The following is a 20,555-nucleotide window of genomic DNA, read 5'->3' as shown; positions in this document are numbered from 1 at the left end:
ACTTAAAATGTTATGGAGTAGGGGTAGTGCTGATGGGACAATTATTACTATTTTCAGTTTCAGATTTGAAAGATGTACAGAAACTTCTACAGTTTTTTTCATATACTTTTTTTTGGTTAAATAAGCTGTATGCCAAAATAGTAAGCACGGTATTTAAGCTTGTACGTAACCTGAACCTGGGAAGAACTGTAAGTACTCTGGTAGACAGGTTGAGAAAGCAAAGTGACCTTTAAGAATAAGGTCATAAGAGCAAACAAAAGAGCATCATTAAACAGTGTCTACATTTAGAAAAGTGAAATTCTACATTTAGAAAAGTGAAATTCACTGCTTATTTACGGGCTGACAGCTCTTTAGAAGAAGATCTGGATATAGAGCACACCTGAACATGAATCAACAACCACCTCTGAAGAAGTCAGACATCATAATAAAGTGCGCATAGGAGTCTAACAGACAGGGAGGACTTTTGTCCTCTTTAATCAACTTCTATAAAAAGATCTCAAATGCAAAGCAGTGTCGACTTTTGACCTGACACTTCAGAAAAGGCATAAATCAACTGGAAACTATTTCTTGTATAAAAAGTATTTGACATTTATTTCTCAGAAATACAAGTGATGGAAGAGTTCAAGTCATCTCAGTATCAGCTTGTTCTTTTTCCAAAACAACAACACAGGATACATTGTTTAAGCTGCACAATAACTTTACCCACAAAGTGAAAACAGAATTAGTAAAACAGTAGTGAAAAGCTAGTGAGCATGAGTTGAGGAGAATATTTGAGGGAGCTGGCAAAGGCTTTGTTCACCATCCCATGGATTTGCATGGATCCTTTAGTTCACTATAAAGACTGTACATTGGCTTTGATGCAGGGTCAATACAACATGCTCCCTTTCTCCAACAGCAGTGAAATGACCAACATTTATAGTGTGTGATTGAAAGCATGAGTTTTATTCAAACCTATTCTATTTCTAATAGAACAATATAGAACAAAGTGCTGACTGCAGGTCCACAATCAAGACTTTTCCTTTAGCACTGTATTCTTTTCTGTTTTGTGGTACATACATTTTAAAAGTAAAAATAAATTTAATTGTAATAAGTCCATGTCACATGAAAAGATATAGAAGCCTGACAAATAAGATTTAAGTTATTTTGAAATTGAATGACATATGAGAAATAAATTTGTTCTTCAGATTTGATTATATTCCTGCTGACAGTTCATACTGTAGTATCTCTGAATTATAATAGACTTAGAGGATGTATAATCAAATCCTTTTTCTTTCTAAAATTGATGAGCAATAACTCCAACTCCTTAGAAAGCATGCAGTGAAACACACACACAAAAAAGAAAACACCAAGCATTTTCTATGACATTACAGGAGCCAGTAGAGTCACAGTATCACCTGACTGTTACTGACTTTATTTGTCCTGTTGCAATTATGGCTTTTGTGGTAGAAAAAAAAATAATAAAATGCTGAGGAAAATATATCAGGTTGCTTTTTATATTACAGAATAATTCAGGTTGGAAGGGACCATGGCAGCTCACTAGTTGAGCTTGCTGTTCAAAGCAGGATCAACAATTAGTTCAGACTAGGTTGGTCAGGGCTTTATCTAATCAGGTCATGATGAAACAACTAATCCTGGAAACCATTTCCAGCCATATGAAGGACAAGAAAGTAATCAGAAGTCATCAGCATGGATGCAACAAGCATAACTTCCCCTTGACCAACATCCATTTTTCTACAGTAAAATGCCTAGCCTGGTAGATGAGGAGAGTACAGTGAATATTGTCCTGGGCTTCAGTAAGGCCTTTGACACCATCTCCCATATGGTCCTTATAGAGAAGCTGTTGACATACAAACTGGATGAGCAGACAGTAACGTGAATTGAACACTGGCTGAACAGCCAGGCACAGAGGAGGGTGATAAGTGATGCTAATTAGTACTGGTGAGGCCACACCACACCCATGGCCTGTTTCTGAGCTCCCCAGTACAAGAGGGACATGAACTAATTGGAGAGAGTCCAAATGAGATCTGTGCAGTTTATTAGAGCTACAGTTGACCAGGGAACTGAGCACAAAGTGGTTCCAGTATTGTGCTTTGCAATACATCGACAAGCTCCCTTAATAATATGTCCTATATACTGAATAGAAATAGGTGACAATTTAAGACATTAATATGAAAGCTCTGGCAAAGGCTCTTGAGCATACAGCAATCTCCATCCTTTAAAAATAAATAATGGACCCAGACAAAGCAACCATGTTCAAAGCTGGCCAGTCTTAAAAGCAAGCTAGAAGTATGTGAAGTTTAAATATGACATAAAATGAAACACATACCTGATTCTACCAAGCACTGCTGGGTCTTTCACAAAGGCAACAGTGCTTTTTTATCTTTTTAAAATTTGAACAAATAAAGAATAAAGAAATTATAAACATATGGATAATTGATTAGAGCAAGTCAGAGTTTAGTGACTAGTCACGAAAAAGATGCTAGTGGAAAGCAAAAAAGGTTGATAGATGAGGTTGTTCATGACAAGTTATATTTCTTTTACTTTCACTACTGCTACTATTGTTGTTTGGTTTCCACTGCTCAGAAGGATTAATAACTACAAATAATGTGCACAGTCTCTTCCTATTGTGTAGTTCTTTTTGTCTGTCATTAAGAAACATGAGCTGTTAGTAAAAGAGTGAAATAAAAAAAATATGCTTTAGATTGAGTAAAAGCTCAACACTTGCTTTTCTATCACAAAAAGGGTATTTTTACATGATTTTTTTCAAGAAACTTTTCAAAATGCAGTTGTGACATAAAGGAAATTAATTCTGCCTATTCATCTGCTGTCTATTAATCACTTCAAACAGAAAAATGCAGAGTCCTTTTCGGAATACAAATCTAGATAACAATACTAAAAAATAAATACATTTGAGACTACCCTAATGTTGTTAATTCTAAATGTGGTTCTCTAATGCCATTTCTAAACAATTTTATTCTCTCTTTATCAGTATCAGTGTCTATTTCATAGACATTTTTATTAGTTAAATTAAAAAATGCTTGCACTATGTCTATAGATATACTGAGCCCCCATAAAAAGCTTATAGCTAGATTTAAAGAGATTTTTCCTAATGACTTCAGTAAAGGCTCTAACAGCATATTAATTCTTTTGGGATTGTGAACAATACTTTGTATGAAAAATATCTTTGAATGGGGTGACCATCTGGTAGCTGCACAAGACTAATTCTGTCATTTTGATAGTAGCATTCAGGGTTCCTTATTTAAACTAAACAATTTAAGATACATTACCACAATCTATATCATGGAGCTAAACATGTGAAACAACAGCATTAAACATTTATTTTTCCAATATATTCAGTACGTTCTAGAAGATCAGTGCGAGCATGTATCATTTTTTTTCTATTACTACAAAGTGCCCATTGCTATAGAACATGGTTCAGAAGTGCTACTATCAAAACATTTGTTTCAAATTTTCTCTTTGTCTCAGTGTTTTTGTACAGAATAGCAGTTCTCTTTTTTTATTAAAAACATTTTTCATCCTGTGATTGTACGATAATCTAAAATGTGAATCAAGGGCAAATATGAATATGTAGAAAGTCTAAGGAAATAGCTTATGGTGATGAATTCTGCCCATTATATCTCAGAGACCTCTGGACTGTGATATTAGCATTTTTGCACAGCACAAAAAATGTTGAACCTTTGTTACAGAATTTGATGTTCTAAATGTCAATAATACCCGCTATCTTTTTTCTGTCTCCCTGTTTTATAGTAACTGATTCAATATGTGAGCATACTGTTCTACAATTGCCATTAGAAGGACAATTCACTGAATTACAAGACATATATAGACTAATCAGTTTTCTGTCAGACCAGGCAGGTCTGACAAAAATCCAACTTAGAATCATTCCCAGTTGCAGAAACAGGAACTTCAGATTTCATCATACCTTCAGAATGTAGAAGATACTTTGTAAAAGAAAGCGGGGGGGAGGGGGAGGTTGGGGGGGGGGGAACAAACATCTGATGAGTATAATTCTGTCAGTATTTGCCTTCTAATGTCCACAGAGATTTATAAAGAATAAACAGTAAAACAAATAAAGAAACAAACAAAATACCATTGTCCTTGTTGTTGAAAGATATTACTAGATTGCTGCTACTGCAATTGTTATTTGATTGTCTTATTCATGAAGAATAAAAAGGAAGGGTATTTCTTGAAGGTGAATAGGATTAGTTTTGCTTCAACCTGACATGTAGTTTGATTCATGAAAAACACTATGCTGGAAAAATGTCAGTCAAAAATACTATGACCCTAATTTGATGCCAATATGATGAAGTTGTCCAACTGAAAACCAAAGTTAAAGACAGTAAATAAATATTTAAATAATATCTCTGAATAGTAGTCATGTCTATTAAAACTTTCATATTTTTTCTCAAAAAGAAACTCAATTTATTTTTCTGTATTTTGGAAGATAGTCATTAAATGTTACTACATCTTGCTAGAAGAAAAAAAAAATAGGATCCTAAAGTTAATCTTGATTTTTAAAATCTAATTTCAGTGCTTGAATGAGGAGAGTAATTATATGAAATTACTAATTCTAGTGAAAAACCAACCTTTGTGAGATATTTATCACGTAAGCATTGCCATTCCTGAATAATGTCACATTTTTATTGTTAAACATTATTTTTAACAGCATCTATACAATACTTCTGTGGTACTTCATATGTAAAATTTTGCTTGCATAATCAAATATCTTTAGTAGTCAAAACTAACATTGTACAGTGATTAAATGAAAACCCGTAAATTCTTTAAAATTGTCTATCTCACTGTTTTACTTAAAATGTCATAAAGATAAGCTTGATAATCCAGGAATGAATGCCCAGTCATAGAGAAACATGTGAAATATGTACATGAACACATTAGTTATTCTAAGTGTTGAAACACTTGGCTAATCAGAGAATCACTAAGGTTTTAAAGGATCTGCTGAAGTCATCTAATCCAACCCCTGACTCACAGCAGGTATAATTAGATTATAAAGTTTATCATAGTTCAAGGGGTTATACTAAGTTACTAAAAATCTAGTGGTGTAATAGATACCAGCTCCCTTGTTATTTTAACACATTATTTTAAATCCAATTCATGAATTGGATTTTGACTGATCTAATTAAAAGAACATGGATTGAACATAGTTTTGCCAAAAACAGCATCTTACCAACATAGTTGCAATATAAATTAAAAAAAAAAAAACTCACAGAACTTTATAATAGAATTCTTCAGTGAATATATTTGAAACAGCTATCAAGAGATACACCTATTCACAGTTTATAAAGTGAAAAAAAGAAGCAAACACATAAAAACGACTGAAGTGTTTCTGAATTGTCTGAATATTGTTCAAATTGAAAGTATTCCACAGCAGAAACTAGATATGCACAAAAAGATCTGTTATGATTCCTCTACCTCATTTAAATAGGAAGTATGTATCTATACATATATATTTGAAGTGATCAGAACCATATTTCAGAAATCAGTAATGAGGATGGGATTCAGTATAAATCTAAATACAGAGCTAGTGTCATTTGAAAGTCTAACATACCATACACAGTCTGAAGTTACAGGATCAGTGAGATACCCACAATTTTCTGAAGCACCAGGAGGCCAGGAAGTATTCCTTGAAGCATCTGCCCCATTCCTGGAAGTGCTCAAGGCCAGGCTGGATGGGGCTTTGAGCAACCTAGTCTAGGGGAGGTGTACCTGCCCATGACAGGGGGGTTGGAACTAAGTTATTTTTAAGGTTCCTTCCAACTAAACCATTCTGTGAAGTATCTGAAATGAACTCTAAAATACCTACATGTAGATGTTCACCTGTTGGTGTTCAAAGGTGCTTTAGGTATCTAATATCTCACTGCAGTTAATTTAGCTAAATGAGCTATTCACCTGACTGGCGGCTAGGTGTCTGCTTCAGGCTGAGCTGAATTGCTGTGTAGCCTCCCCTGGCAATACGTGAAGCTTAGGCACTGATAGTTCAGTAAGTTTCCCTACAATTAAACATCTCATGCTGAGATGGTTTAAGGTATCAGACATATATTCATGGCCTTGCAGATAGAACTTGATCTATAGGAATTTTATGCCTTTCTAGATACACACCTGGAGGCAAAGCAGAAGAACTTGAATCTCAAATGACCTTAGAGATTTCTCTGATGGGAAACTGAGCCTTTAGACTGCCTGCACACATCTAGCTCTAAGAGTCTTGACTCTAAGAGTCCTGAATAACATATGGATAGTCCTTTTTTAAAAGTGAAAACCAGAAGAATGCATTGTTAATCTATATAGTGTATCTCAAGCACAAAAATATACCAGTCTTATACCTTGATTTGTTCTTGATAAAACTAAATTATGCAGAACAAAACAGTGGAAGTCAATGATGTTTTGCAGAGTGCAGTAGCTGTGCGTTTTGGGGAGAAGCTAACCAATTACCTTGGAAACATAATAGTCCCACTGTTCGCTTCAAGTGGAAGTAGTTATTAGTTTGTTTACTAATTATTATTTGAATGGGCATTAAAGAAAATAAATAACCTAGAACAAACATTGTATATCCTATTTGATAAAAAAAAAAAAAGTATATATTTTCCTTTCAGATAAGGTAACAGCAGGAAGGTTATTGATTTATTGATTCTAAAGAGGTAGTAAGTGGCTAATAAATACATATATTTGTAAGCATTTAGTGTTATGCACATAGAATTACACATATGTAAGGACAGGCATGAAATAACTTCTGAAAGACAGTACAAGGTAAAAATAGTTTACCAGTAAGTCTGTTTAAAATTAGGGAAGAGAAAAAAACACTTGATGTCTGCATTGTATTTATCTGTAATCAAAATATCTAAGATACAATTAAAAAGCAGGATCATTCAGGAAGCTGTTGACTTGACAGCCTAGTAACACAGAACAGTGCTTGGAATTGGATTAACTCTGTGAAATACTGAATTAAAAGATCACACATACTTTGCCTTCCTGCATATTCTGCACAATTGCCTTCTTTGCCTCAGAAGAAACAAACAAATGACAAACAACTTATAGATAGCAAGAAAATATTCATTACAGGCAATACCCTGAGTAATAGACAGCCTTTCAAACTGCTTTATCCGGTTGGATTTGTTTGAATTTAAAGGAAAAAATAAATTTTTAAACAGACCTTTCTGAGCATTCATTGTTTAGCCATGGAATTGATTCCATCCTGCATGCACAAGGTGTGTGCAAATGTCAGCTTTCTCTATGTTTTGTGATAGTTGCATGAAAAGATTAAAAATGCATTCACATCAGCATTTTGACCAGGGGTGCAATTCCAAAACAATCTCTGGATATCTCCACTTACTGTGTTTTAGTTCGCACCACAGAGCCTTATCAGAGAAGTCAAACTGAGTTCCTTTCGGATGAAACTGAACTGGAAGGTGTTTTCCAGACAGATTCAAATTAGAACTAGTCTATAATAAAACCCCTGAAAATACACCTAGTATGGACCCCAGGCCCACAGCACCAACTGTTTTGCACTATAAAGCTGCTTTTATTGCACTGCATTTCTAATGCTAATGCAAACATAGCCTAATTTATTCTCTTAGGACAACTGGAGGCAATGCTTGGATCTTGTCCTATCTCCCTTTCTCTTATCTCCCCACCCTCTGAGACTATGCTGGTGCTCTGCAGATGGAAGCTTCTGCAAGATCTCCATGTGAATCCAGGGTAGACAGACATGTTTTCTCAGCTTTAATTAAAAAAAATAGATTTGCCATCTAGAAAATTCTGAATTTTGACTGGAGAAATAAATTAGACTTTTCTCTCTTTGAGTTACCATGCCAAGTATTTATACTAATAAATAAATCAGGAGACTGTTACTTAGAAGAACTACTTCTAAAAATAGTAGAGGGTAAAAATCTGCATGAAGGAAATTCAGAGTCTGTCAAGGCCTTGACAACAGGCCCTGTGCCTTAGAAAACAGAATGGCCACAAGAGAACAGTAACAACCTTGATGAAGTTCTGAGAATATGTAAATTTCATATTTACATGGCTTACAAACTTTCTATCTTGTACATGCCCTGTTATTTTCTTCTGCCAATTTCAATAAGAAATTTGAAATATGAACTGATTAAGAACATATGAACTCCTCCTAGTATATTTCCCCCCTTAAGCAGAAATAGTTTCTATTGTAATGAGCTGGTATCCATTTTAATCTTTCAGAACTACAGCCACCTACATACTATTCCTGCCGTGAAGCTCCTGTTCATACGTCACTTCGATTCTGAATGCTTTATGATGGTGCACACACAGGTAAGATCTTTGCTTGTGGATGTTTCAGAAAGGTTAGTAATAAATTATGTTCCAGTGATGACATTTAAAATACTGGACTCTTCACTGAGCTAAATATATCTTATATATAAATATTATATATACACATATAGGTCATAGTGATGAAGGTTACCACCTACAGGGAGGAGGAGTAGACCAAGCTGGGAAATCTCATTCTACTAACCTGCCACCTGGAAAGGAGAGGTATGACCATCCTGATAGGAGATTCCTTTTTTGAAAGGCATAGAAAACTCAAAAGGCACAATGTTAATTTTCTGTTTAAACAGTAACTGCAACGTTTTAGGTTCCATTTTCTCTTTTCTCAGCAACACAGATGGAAGAAATGAAATGCCTCTGTACGTCCAGAAATAGAAGCATCTTCACCATCCCTCCTTCCTAAGGTGGGAGCTTGTCCCATTGCTTCCTCTCTAGGCATGTGCTTTGAAATCTGCTTTCTTTATCTCCTGCAGACATTACTACAGCTCTGGGACATGATGAAAGGTAGAAAGAGAAGACTTCTGAGAGTGGAAATGTGTATACAGTGTATCTACATTAACCCTTTAAACAATTTATAACTGGTTATCAAGAAAAGGTTGCTCCACATTGTTATCCTCCAGAGACTAAATCTGTATATTGCTTTGTGATCTCAACATTTATTAAATTCTGTAAATGTGAACATCCATAGAGCTTAAAAACATGCTGGGAAAGACATGAGTTTCAGGTTACAAGTTACAATTACAAATGATAAAGATCATATGTAAATATATCTTATTCCATAACATGGAAGGTGAAAGAAAATAAGACTACAACTATGAAAGAAGAGGTGATCTAATATATGATCAAGAACAATTTAAGATTTAATTTTGTAACTATTTGATCAAAGTCAGATTTCCTTGAGGTAATAATTTGATCATATGAGAAGTCTGAAATAGCATTTTTGATTTCTCCATTACATATAGACTATCCTAATAAGAACTTGCAGTAAATCGTAACAAATGTTTTTATGCACAATGGTTATATTGATGCAATGAAACGTTTCAATAACAACTTGTGGAGAAAATAAAGTGAGCAGCATAAAACAAGATGCCCCACATTAATTGCCAGACCCCATGAAAGACAGGGGGGGGGAAAAAAAAATAATAAATAAATAATAAAAAAAAAACACTCCATTAAATATTCTACATGGCAACAGCAGACCAAACAGAATAACTGTAACTTCAGAATTTCCATAAGACACTGTATTGTATTAGCTATAATACCCTCCTCAGTAAAATCTGGAATTTTTTCATACAGACAAGTAAGAAATTAAGAACATTCATGACCCATTAAAAGTGTCACTAAGAAAGGCTCAGACTCATTAGTATTTTCATAAGTATGGGTGATAAATCAGAACATTGTCACTTCACCTTCTGTGTCTATCACCTCTTCTTGATTTGTCTGTCAAAATTTTCATTACCTTGTGCAATACAAATTCTTTTTTTTCTACAGTTACTGACTTTTTCCTATAGTAAATGAATGTTGAGATCACAGTACTTTGCTTAATACATAGCCAGAATTTCTTATGTTTCATCTTGTTCTACCATGACTTTGCATTGCTAATCATTGATATACAGTGAGATCAGCTAAAACTGATATTTTGTCCAGGTTGTACATCTGGAATTTGATGTCCATTACAGACCAGAGTTTAAAAAAAAAAACTTTTTTTTTTTTTTAGTGCTGGGTAAACCTGATGGAGAAGAACAAACAAAAACGGTCACAGATCAGTGAATAACTTATTGTGCCCACCTACCATAGTCAGTGTTGATCATTCATTTTTTTCTTTTACTTAACAAGAGCCAGGAAGAAAATTTTATCTTAAGTGGGATACAATACCTTTGAGGTGTTTACTTTGAAGTTAGAAAGATGCTAAAGTAGTAAAACTAATTTAGGCAGTGAACTTAAAGGCTTTAAATTATAGAGAAATTAACACAGGCCACAAAGTACACTCTTGCAACTTGTTTTCCCATGCTGCTTCTCAGCTATTAAACTAACTCAAGTGCCATTTATGCCTCACGGCACTTAGAGAACCTTTTATTCTGTAATAACTTACTGCAAACCCTATTTTATTTTCCATACTAAGTAAAAATTTCATTAAGTACAATTACCCCTATCCTTCCTCTTTTACATCTTCCTGAAATCGAAGATCTGTACATCTTAATGTACATGTGATGATTTGATCCTCCATTTACTATTTTCCCCAATGCCTCTTTACTTGTAATATGAAGCTCCTATTCAGTAATACACCAAAGTGAGTTAATTAAATGAAGTGCTGACAGTAATTTATTATGTAAATACCTGGGGGCTTCTATTTGCAGTGATGCCAAATACCAGATCTATGGTATTGCTAAAGACGACTGAAAGGGATCATAACTTTTAGAAGATACTAATCTACTTTAACAGTCGGATGATCTTTTTCTGTGTATACTCTTCACTATGTATGAATTTCTTACTATTTCCTATCATTTACCTATATATGTTCAGCTGGCATTTTCCCAGTAGAAAAAGATACTCAATAAAAGATTTAAAAGAGAATACAAATTGTGAGTATCAAACACACAAGACTTTGACTATCTCCACCTTAAGGAAAAGTAAACTAACATAACCCAGAACTTCAAGTACATAAGTAACTCTGTTAGCACTGGTCTCATTGTGCAATAAATATGAGTTGCACAGGGTCTGCATGAAGCGAATTTCTATAAAATATCTGGTAAACCTGAGATACATATCTATACACACACACCAAATGTACACGCATATATAAACATTAATAAGTGTCAATGCATACATATGTATATACCAAATACATGTTTATATGTATAAACAATGATGTCATCCAAGGATATTGTGAGGTCAGATACATTATCAATAGCTACAGACACTTTCAACCTCAAGCGAAAAATATCAGTGCATAAATTTTGATATCCTGTGCTTATACATTAATAGTTTTTCACAGTTCTTAGAGAATAGGGGATATATTTTAAATACAACTAAACTATAGGACAAACAAAAATAAGGTAAGTATGCAGAGATTTATTTGGAGGATTTATTTATTGATTTTTAAATAGGGGCAGAACATTCTCTTCTAATGCATGCTCCAGAAAAATCTGTCAGAAAATATCCTGAATTAAAGGAGAGAACAGTAATGACTTTATGTCACTATCTGTACATGCTGTGGGATTGTGCAGGTAAAATTCAGTTATTTCTCATTTCTGTGTGACTGCTCATGTATGTATGTGCAAAAGACATAACAAATGTTTATTTGCTTTCTGTAATGTATGAATACAAAGTACTTAAGAAAGCATTTTATATTTACTGTGTAAATATATGAATATTTACACATATTCAATAGATATTCACCCATGGCTTTAGAAATCCAATTGATATTCCATTTGATAAACTTGCCTGAAATCATTTCACTCTGAAAGAAATTAAATGTATATATTTTTGCGAAAGTGCATCAACTGGTATATTCTTATGCTGAATAGTACTGTAATTACTTTACAGGGATGCCATCCAGAAGGACCTTAACAGGCTTGAGAGGTGGACCCAGGCACACCTCAGGAAGTAGTGATGCTCTTGCAGTAGGCTGTGTGTTATTAGTTAATATATTCCAACTGTCCTTCTGAAACACTGATTTATTATAAATTCAAAGGCAGCAACACAACAAATTTAATCCTGATTCTCTTTCTTCAGCTTTTCCACCCTGACATTTGCACATATGTATTGTTAGAAAGAAAAACATACAATTTTTCCCCTCTAAATCACAATTTCTAACTCAGCATATCATACCTATATCCATCTAAGGCTTTTAAAATTCATGCCCCACAGATAAGTCTTGGCAGAGAAGACCTAGCTGATATCATGAAAGCAAAACTAAGGACGTTATTTTTGACCAAAAAAAAAAAACAAACATACAGAATATAAATATGCCACTTTATTTAAAAAAAAAAAAAAAAAAAAAAAAAAAAAAATCCTGTATTTTTATATAATCCATACTAAATTAATGCAATGTATTATAAACCTCCATAAAAGCATATTACTGTTTAAAAATAAATAACACTGCTACAAGCTCAAATGTTATCAAAAGTGATATAACTAAGACATTTATGTCATTTTGCTCCTGAAATTGCATTGATGACAAACAATTAAAAAGGAGTTGCAGTAGATTGTATCAATAATATCAAAATATCAATAAATATCAGAACAATACCATTAAATCTGCCAATCCTCTTCAAAATAATCCTTTCCTACATCTGTCATGATGTGTGAAAATCTGCCATCTAAGTGTAAAAGAAGATCAACAAAAGAAATTGGACTATACATGAGATGGGGCTGAAAAAATCAAAAAGCCAAATGGCAGTAACTTCTCCAGGAATGCACAAGAAATAAATGATATCATCAGATACTCCTCCACTGCTGAGTTAGCTTTCCCTAGCTAAATGAAAGCCAGGGGAGCCACCTTGCATAAAGTACAGGAATTTGTATACTGATGGGATTGCTTCTTTGTGAATAACCAAGGAGGCTTCTGCATTATACACAAGAGAGCTAGCTAACATTTCATCCTCTACAGGAAGTCAAAAGTCAAAGGTCCTTAATAAACTAAAGACAGGAAGAGGTAGATATAGTAATATAGGACTGTAACACTTGAAAGGATCTTCTCAGCACTGTGTTCAGCACTTTTAATTATGCCAAGTCTTAGGGACTTTCTTTAGACAGGCATACACCACATCTCTCTACTCACCCCCACGTGTCTATGCTTTCAGGAATAGATTTTTCATGTGTAACTTCAGTTGGTAAGTTAGGAGCCTAAAAACCTATAGGTACGTTAGATGTAGACATGTAGTGGTGGGAGGCCAAAATGCCCCACCAGAGGGCACACCAGCCTGCCTCATAGTACAAAAATACACTACCACTTGTTTTGGCTTGCTATAACAGGAATACCCTTTTCAACCTAATGTTTTGTTGATTTAGTACAACTGTTTTGTAGGCAGCTTATCAAAACAGAAAGGTAAGAAGTTTTTTTTTTTTTTCCCCAAATATTTTACAGTAATAAGTATTTTATTAAAATCCCAGATGTGTACAAACTACTGAGCACATTTAAAAGTGGCACAAAACTCAGCTGACACTTTGTGAAAGACAAAAGAGTACACAACACTACGCTTTCACTTTTTTTCCCACTCTATTAATCTATAATGGGACTTTTGAAACAGAATTAGAGCAAAGCACTACTATGAGCCTGTATATTACCAAGAACAAACAAAAATGTAGTGTAAGTAGTTCTTAGAGCTACACATTTTTAATGATTAAGGTCTTCACTGCTCAAAAAAAAAAACTGTAGTACAGAAAAAGAAGGACAGTTTTACAGAGAAAAAAAAAATCAATACTATGGCAGCACTCTGGTAGTCTCTGTAGAGATGAGATAGATGATGCTCAGCAAGATATTCCTACCCCAGCCAGAGAACAGTATGATACTGCAAGTGCTATAGATGTCAGACACATTAGTAAACATCCTATTACTTGTGGTGGCATGGTCTGACCAGACACAGAAAGAAGAGGTGCTGTCTGTAATGATGCTTTAAAGAAACAGGCTATTTATGAGCAGGCTTTCTAAATAACACTCCAATATTAAACAATGCACAATAATACCATTTAATTGGAGCAAACTGGTATATTGACACAAAGGTTCTGAATTCATTGCAAATTATTGCTTCCTATTTACATGGAAGTAAGGATCTGAGGAACCATATGTTTTGTACAAGTTAAAACAAGGGACATCAGCAATGGATCAGATCTAAGCTACCACAAACTTTGAACCAATTCATGAAATAGCAAGACAGTCTCAAAAAAAAAAAAAAAAAAAAAAAAAAAAAAAAAAAAGCTACTTAGTAAGATTGCTGTTTCAGGGCACATTGCAAGAACAAGTTATCTCAGAATCACAGAATAGTCTAGGTTGGAAGAGACCTCCAAGATCACCGAGTCCAACCTCTGACCTAACACTAACAAATCTTCCACTAAACCATATCCCTAAGCTCTACATCTAAACGTCTTTTAAAGACCTCCAGGGATGGTGACTCAACCACTTCCCTGGGCAAGATAATCTCAAAAGAGGTTATCTTAAAACCAAGGTTAACAATATTTGGATTCCCTATCTGTGACCTAGGGAAGGTTTTCCCAAGTAAGAATGTTCTCCTGAAGTTCCCTCATGTGCTTTGAAAGGCAATAAATCAGAAATATCTTCTTATATTAAGGTGTATGCCAAGTTTATTCTAAACACTGGGGGCTCAGCTCTACAGAAGTGTACATGACACTTCACTTCTTCCCTGTAGTTTTGGGATTTTCATTTTGGACAACTCCAGTGAACTACTAAGAGAAATAAAGCTGCTAGGCCCAAGCAGATTTAACTTAATATCTATGCTTTGTACTGATGAGAAAGTACATTATTCAGGAAAGCAAACAAAAAAGAATAACAAGCCCACCTATAATTGGAACACCCTTCTTACTTACAAGGTCATTTAACTAAGAATTGTAGCCCATGTCACATCTACTATACATAACCCCAGTTAGTCAGGAAAATACTGTAATAGACTAGGAGTCATTGCTGAAACAACATAAAACTCTGCCCCTCCTATCAATCAAGCTAAAAACGAGAGCCACTGCACCCAGCAGCATTACCACAGAATAGTGAAAGCAGCAGGAGATCCAAGGCATTAGTTATGCACAGCCTGACAGATGAATTTAAACAGTAAGGGATAGAGTCACACTTGCCACATACTGAAAACACTACCCTAACAACATGAAAGATACAATGGCAACAGATCAGTAAGATCTCACAAGAGCATTCCAAAGAAACTGGTTGTAAAAAGATGAGAAACTGCATAACAGAACAACTAAAACAAGGTTACCCAAAATTTGTGTAACTTACAAGGTGTACTTGACAGACAGTCAGAAGGGCACCATAAAGCTGTATAAGTACTAAGGCTCTAATAAAGGATTCAGTAGGATGCTGATCAGCAGCTACAATAGTGAGACCCAGAGGAAAGAAATAAATGGTATGTGAGGAAAATCAGCGCTCCAAAATAATAAAAAAGCACTAACAGAAATACCATACCATTGAACAGGAGAAGAACCAAAGTTAATTTAGAATTGTGTGTTGAACAGTTAAAGGCAAATAAATGTTAGAAAAATGTCTAACTCATACTGATCTTGATATGTTTGGTTAAGAACTGCAACTATATGACTGTCCCTGCAGGAAGATGAAGTTGGCTTTAATTTTCCTTAATAGTCTCCTCCCATCAGTATCAGAATGCCAAGTTAATATATATATATATAAAATATTCCAGCACATTATGTTCCATTCTTTTGTGCAAGTGCACCTCTTCAAATAGATGACATTCTTTACACTGTACTGAATGTCATGGCAAGAGGAAATAGTGCTTTATCTTGTAAAATGCTATGTATAATCTAACCAGAAGAAAGGACAAACTCACTCCTACAATAAGCCAAAACTAATTTAAAATACACAGTAAGATGTCACGAACTGTCTACATTCTTGGTAAATAAAATGGAGTACATACCCTAAGCATTTTCATAAATATTTTCAAACCTGAAGGGCAAAATAGTAGGCTCCTCAATATAAGCTCAGACCTTCAATACACTTTTCAAATTTCAAGAGGTCAGTCATTCGTAACTCCAACAAAAGTCAGGGATGAAATTCTGCACAACTTTCAGCACATCTTAAAATCAACTTATTATTTTGGAAGCCTGGAAATCATTTTTGTAATGGATTTTTTTTTTTAATAAAGTTCACAGGTTTCAAAATACTAGCAAGATTATTACTACTTCTTTCGAAGAAAAATAAGTTCCATTTTAGTCAGACAGTCTGTAATATACAAGCACTTTCCTTTATACCTTTTATTATCCCAAAGTGTATGCGTTAACTCTAGATTTAGTTATTTAGTAATAGAAATCTCAATATTAATTTGTATTGATGCATACTAATGAAGATGATGTAGAAATTACATGAAAGCAAGTCATGCAAGGATACTGGATATCTTAAGCATGTTTGATTTTAAGACTGCACATTCAGAGTCATCATGGTCCTAAAGCAAATATCTATCCTTCTGAGATGCATAATGTGAAGAAAAAGCTCTTCCTCTATTTCACTGCTAAAAAAAATCCAAGACTAATAAAATACACCTAATTCCCTGTTACCCATCATATCTGATAAATAGTTTGAAATTAAAAACCTTAAAGCTTTACATATTTTTCCTACGCTGTGATTCTCAATTTGTCTGTTAGGAACGCTCTTTATGCCAGCTTCCAACCAGCTGAATTAAACAGTGTAGACCCCCCCCCCACACACACACACCGTGAAAGCTTCAAGCCTTGTATTCATGTCTCTTCATTTTGAACATAAGAATTGATCAGTTTGGGTAGGCAGCTCTTTCAGCATATTCTTGTGACTGATAGACTTATCAGCCTGCCCACAGAATACTACTTTAGAGTGCCTTTTCAAGTCAATCAAATAGAGCAATAAATTAAACCACACCAATGCTACCACACCAATGCTAGCACACCAATGCTCTACCCTACTAAAACCTAAAATCAATTGAGAAACATATTGTACAAAATGAATAGAACTTGTGTATTACTGTAGTAGGCTAAGGTTTGGTGCTCTTCACAAGTCAGAACCTCCATAGAAAACATATATGCTACACAGTTTAATAAATAGCACCACAGAGTCAGTACCAATTTTTGTATTATAGTTAAATTCTCTTGCAACCAGAAAGCAGATAACTATCTTCATTTTACCATAAATATGAAAAACAATGCTTAATTAATATTTTTGAAAAGTCAAGAAAAGAAAAATTAGAATGAAACATTAACAAAACAGAATAAAAACATCTAAGGTACTGAGAGCCTGTTTTCTTAACACAAATTTCACATATTTAATTTTAACACACAATTAAGCTTTCTCCTGTAAAATATATTGCATTTTACAAAATAAAATAGAGACTACATACTACTGAACATAAACTGGAGTAGATGTATTTGTCAGACACTTTTCCTATTTAAGTGCTTATCCATATTTAAAAATGCTATGTGACTTAATAGTTTCTGTAAAATTAAAGGACTTTAAGAAGTCAGAGGTCATTCATAAATAGTCACCTATAATTGCCATACTGAATAAAATACAACAGTTCAGTTTGCTACTGGAGAACACCTGACCTCTTCACAGAGAGCTTGCTCTACAGTAAAGCGGTCCACAGTGTGAGTTTTATACTTTTGTCTGTTTTTCATGATACGTACCTTGATGCTCTGCAATGTAATAAGAACATTGAACTATGGCCACTATTTCATGCAAAATTATACACTTGAAAAATTATACAAAATTATACAACTTGAAAAATCCATCAACTCTTAACTCATTTAGGAATGTTATTTTGAATATGATTTTATGTATCCCATTTAGAAATCATTTATCATTTGGAAACTGTAACTGAGACCTATTACTATGAGGGGACATTTTCACAGATATGAAAATGTTTTTCTCCCGCCCCCCGCCCCCCCCCCCCCCCCCGATCCCAGTATATCTTCTTAACATGTCTTTTCTTGTCATTTGCATGTTTAAATGAACACACACACTCTCATAGATTCACACATCTGTTCAAATATGTATGAAATAACTTTAAGACAGATCAAAAATTATTGAGTTTCAATTGAGACAAAGAAAAAAAAAAACATACCTTTTCTGGATCAGTTGTTGTAATGACCCACACACAGTGTGCGTTGTCTTCATATTGAACTGGATAATTTGGTGATGTAATAACCCCACTTGGTCCACGTAAATTAGAACCACACGTTCTAGCTAAAATGACAAACAGCAAATAACATTATTTTAATTAAAACAACCAGTCAAAAGCAAACTTTATGAAACTGCCATAGTACTAATAACAACTTCTTATGAAAGAATTACAATGCTGAAATATTCTAAAACAAACTGCCTTGGAAGATATTTGATCTAGTTAAAAAAAAAAAAAAATCCTGAAAATTTACATACAGAGGAAGGACATGGGCACTTTTCATTTAATCAGCCCAATGTTTACATTTCTTTATTTTTGCTTTAGGTAAATTAATCTGAATTACCATATGAATATTCTGTTTAGATTGAATTTTACCCTGTTTAAATGGTTGGAGGGAGTCTTCTATTTATATCACTGCTTGTATGTGACAAAGATCAGTATGTGCTCTCCTCTGTGAGGTCTCCACAGCTGGAGAAATCCCAGACAGCACGTGGGATGTAATGCTATATCCTTACCCTAAATTTGAACTTATCTGCTGTCTTAGTTCTTTACACCAGAGGAAACAAAATTAGAAAGGATTAGAAAGGAATAAAGTATCAATTGTGAGCCTCATCTTAGAGATTAATGGAAGTATGACTGGTACAAATAGGAAATAATGAAACTACAGGAAAATTGCTTTCAGATTTTCTATCCTTCCACCACAGTCTGTTACCAGCCCTTGGCCCTTCGTGACTAGACTTTGAGAATTAACTGTATAGTTCACTGAGTCAGACATAAGTCAGTTTTCAGTAAAAATGTCTGGCTACCTTTATGATAGGAACTGTCCTAATAAAGTTCTATGAATTTCACTTCACATTTAGATACCTTGCAAGGAAATCTTCCATAACAATCTCAGTATAAGCCAAAACAAAACCAACCAACCAACCAACCCACCCTAAGCAATATATAGTTCTACTAAAGTATCACTGAGGCTTATTAAACAGTTTGCTGTGCTTAGCATGGGGGGAGAAAAAAAAAAAAAAAAAAAAAAAAAAAAGGAACTAATCACATTTAAGTATCCTGCTACATGTTACCTCTTAGTTACCTCTAGCATTCCAGCTCTTATACAATTAATTTAATTAATCCAGCACGAAGTACAGTAGGATATAATCAGAGGTACAGTTTGGTGACAAGAAGCCTTCAAACACACTTTATACCATCTCTTCTCCTGGCTTGGAAACGTCTCCCTTTCTCTCAGATCTTTCTTTCAGTCAAATTCTTACTCTTATCTGTCTCTTATTTGAGATTCAGGAAAAAAAAAAAAAAAAAAAAAAAAAAAAAACCCCGGGGGGGGGGGCAGGGGGAAAAAAACAAGGAAAAAAAAAAAAAAAAAAAACAACACTAAATAGCCTTGTATATCATAGAATCATAAAGGTTGGAAAAGACCTTCAAGATCATCACCATGTTCCTAAGCACCAGGTCCAACCTTTTCTTCAACACCCCCAGGGACGGTGACCTCCCTGGGCAACCCATTCCAACGCCTGACTACTCTTTCTGAGAAGAAATGTATCCTAATTTCCAACCTAAACCTCCCCTGGTACAACTTGAGGCCATTCCCTCTAGTGCTATCACTAGTTACCTTTGAGAAGAAGCCAACCCCCAGCTCCCCACACCTTCCTTTCAGGTAGTTGCAGAGAGCAATAAGGTCTCCCCTGAGCCTCCTCTTCTCCAGACTAAACAACCCCAGTTCCCTTAGCCTCTCCTCATAGGACTTGTGTCCCAGACCCTTCACCAGCTTCATAGACCTTCTCTGGACACATTCCAGGACCTCAATGTCCTTGTACTGAGGGACCCACTTACAATAATTTATTGCTGGCAGGTTTCTGTGTAGAATTCAATAAAATGTGACCATTTACATTAGCACCAGCTGGCTCTTGACATCACTAACAGGCCTAATTTGCCCTGACAAGCTTTACCTGGGGCCTCCCACCACACCTTGCTGTGGACCCTAGGGATCCATTTCAGGGTGGGATTGGACTACCAGTCTCTACCTGAGCAATGCCTCAGGAGTATCTGCCTGCAGCTCTGATACAGCAATATTTGTACTCACTGACAGACTTTGTTGATCCTGACCCCAACCCATGTGTGCCCTTGTCCCTGGCTTGCCTTGTCCCAGCCCTAGGGAGGTTGCTGGGACTGTAGTAGTGTCCTTGGCTGTCCTAGTCCTAGTCCTAGTCCTGGGGCGGTGGGGTGGGCTCTGGCTGTTGGGTCTCTGGCTGAGTCCTAGCCACCTCAGAGTGGTGCCATCCTGGCTGCCCACTGTCAAGTACTCTCTTTAACTACTACTGTTCAGAGTAAATAACGAAGGTGCTTGCTAATGATAACACAATTCCTGTGATT

The 20,555-nt window shown here is 35.0% G+C and overlaps 1 protein-coding gene across 2 annotated transcripts in view; it reads right to left on the bottom strand.

Annotated features, from left to right (window-relative positions):
• Positions 1 to 20,555, bottom strand: part of CSMD1 (CUB and Sushi multiple domains 1) — a 1,151,643-nt gene that overhangs the window by 350,321 nt on the left and 780,767 nt on the right. For both annotated transcript variants that reach the window (XM_035319885.1, XM_035319886.1), the window contains exon 10: positions 18,120 to 18,241. In XM_035319885.1, the coding sequence (XP_035175776.1) occupies positions 18,120 to 18,241 (122 nt within the window). The remainder of the gene's footprint in view (positions 1 to 18,119; positions 18,242 to 20,555) is intronic.

Source organism: Oxyura jamaicensis, chromosome 3, assembly GCF_011077185.1.
Source record: "Oxyura jamaicensis isolate SHBP4307 breed ruddy duck chromosome 3, BPBGC_Ojam_1.0, whole genome shotgun sequence".
Lineage (NCBI taxonomy): Eukaryota > Metazoa > Chordata > Aves > Anseriformes > Anatidae > Oxyura > Oxyura jamaicensis.
The sequence above is the reverse complement of the archived record's forward strand: the minus strand, read 5'-3'. Positions and strand labels throughout refer to the sequence as shown.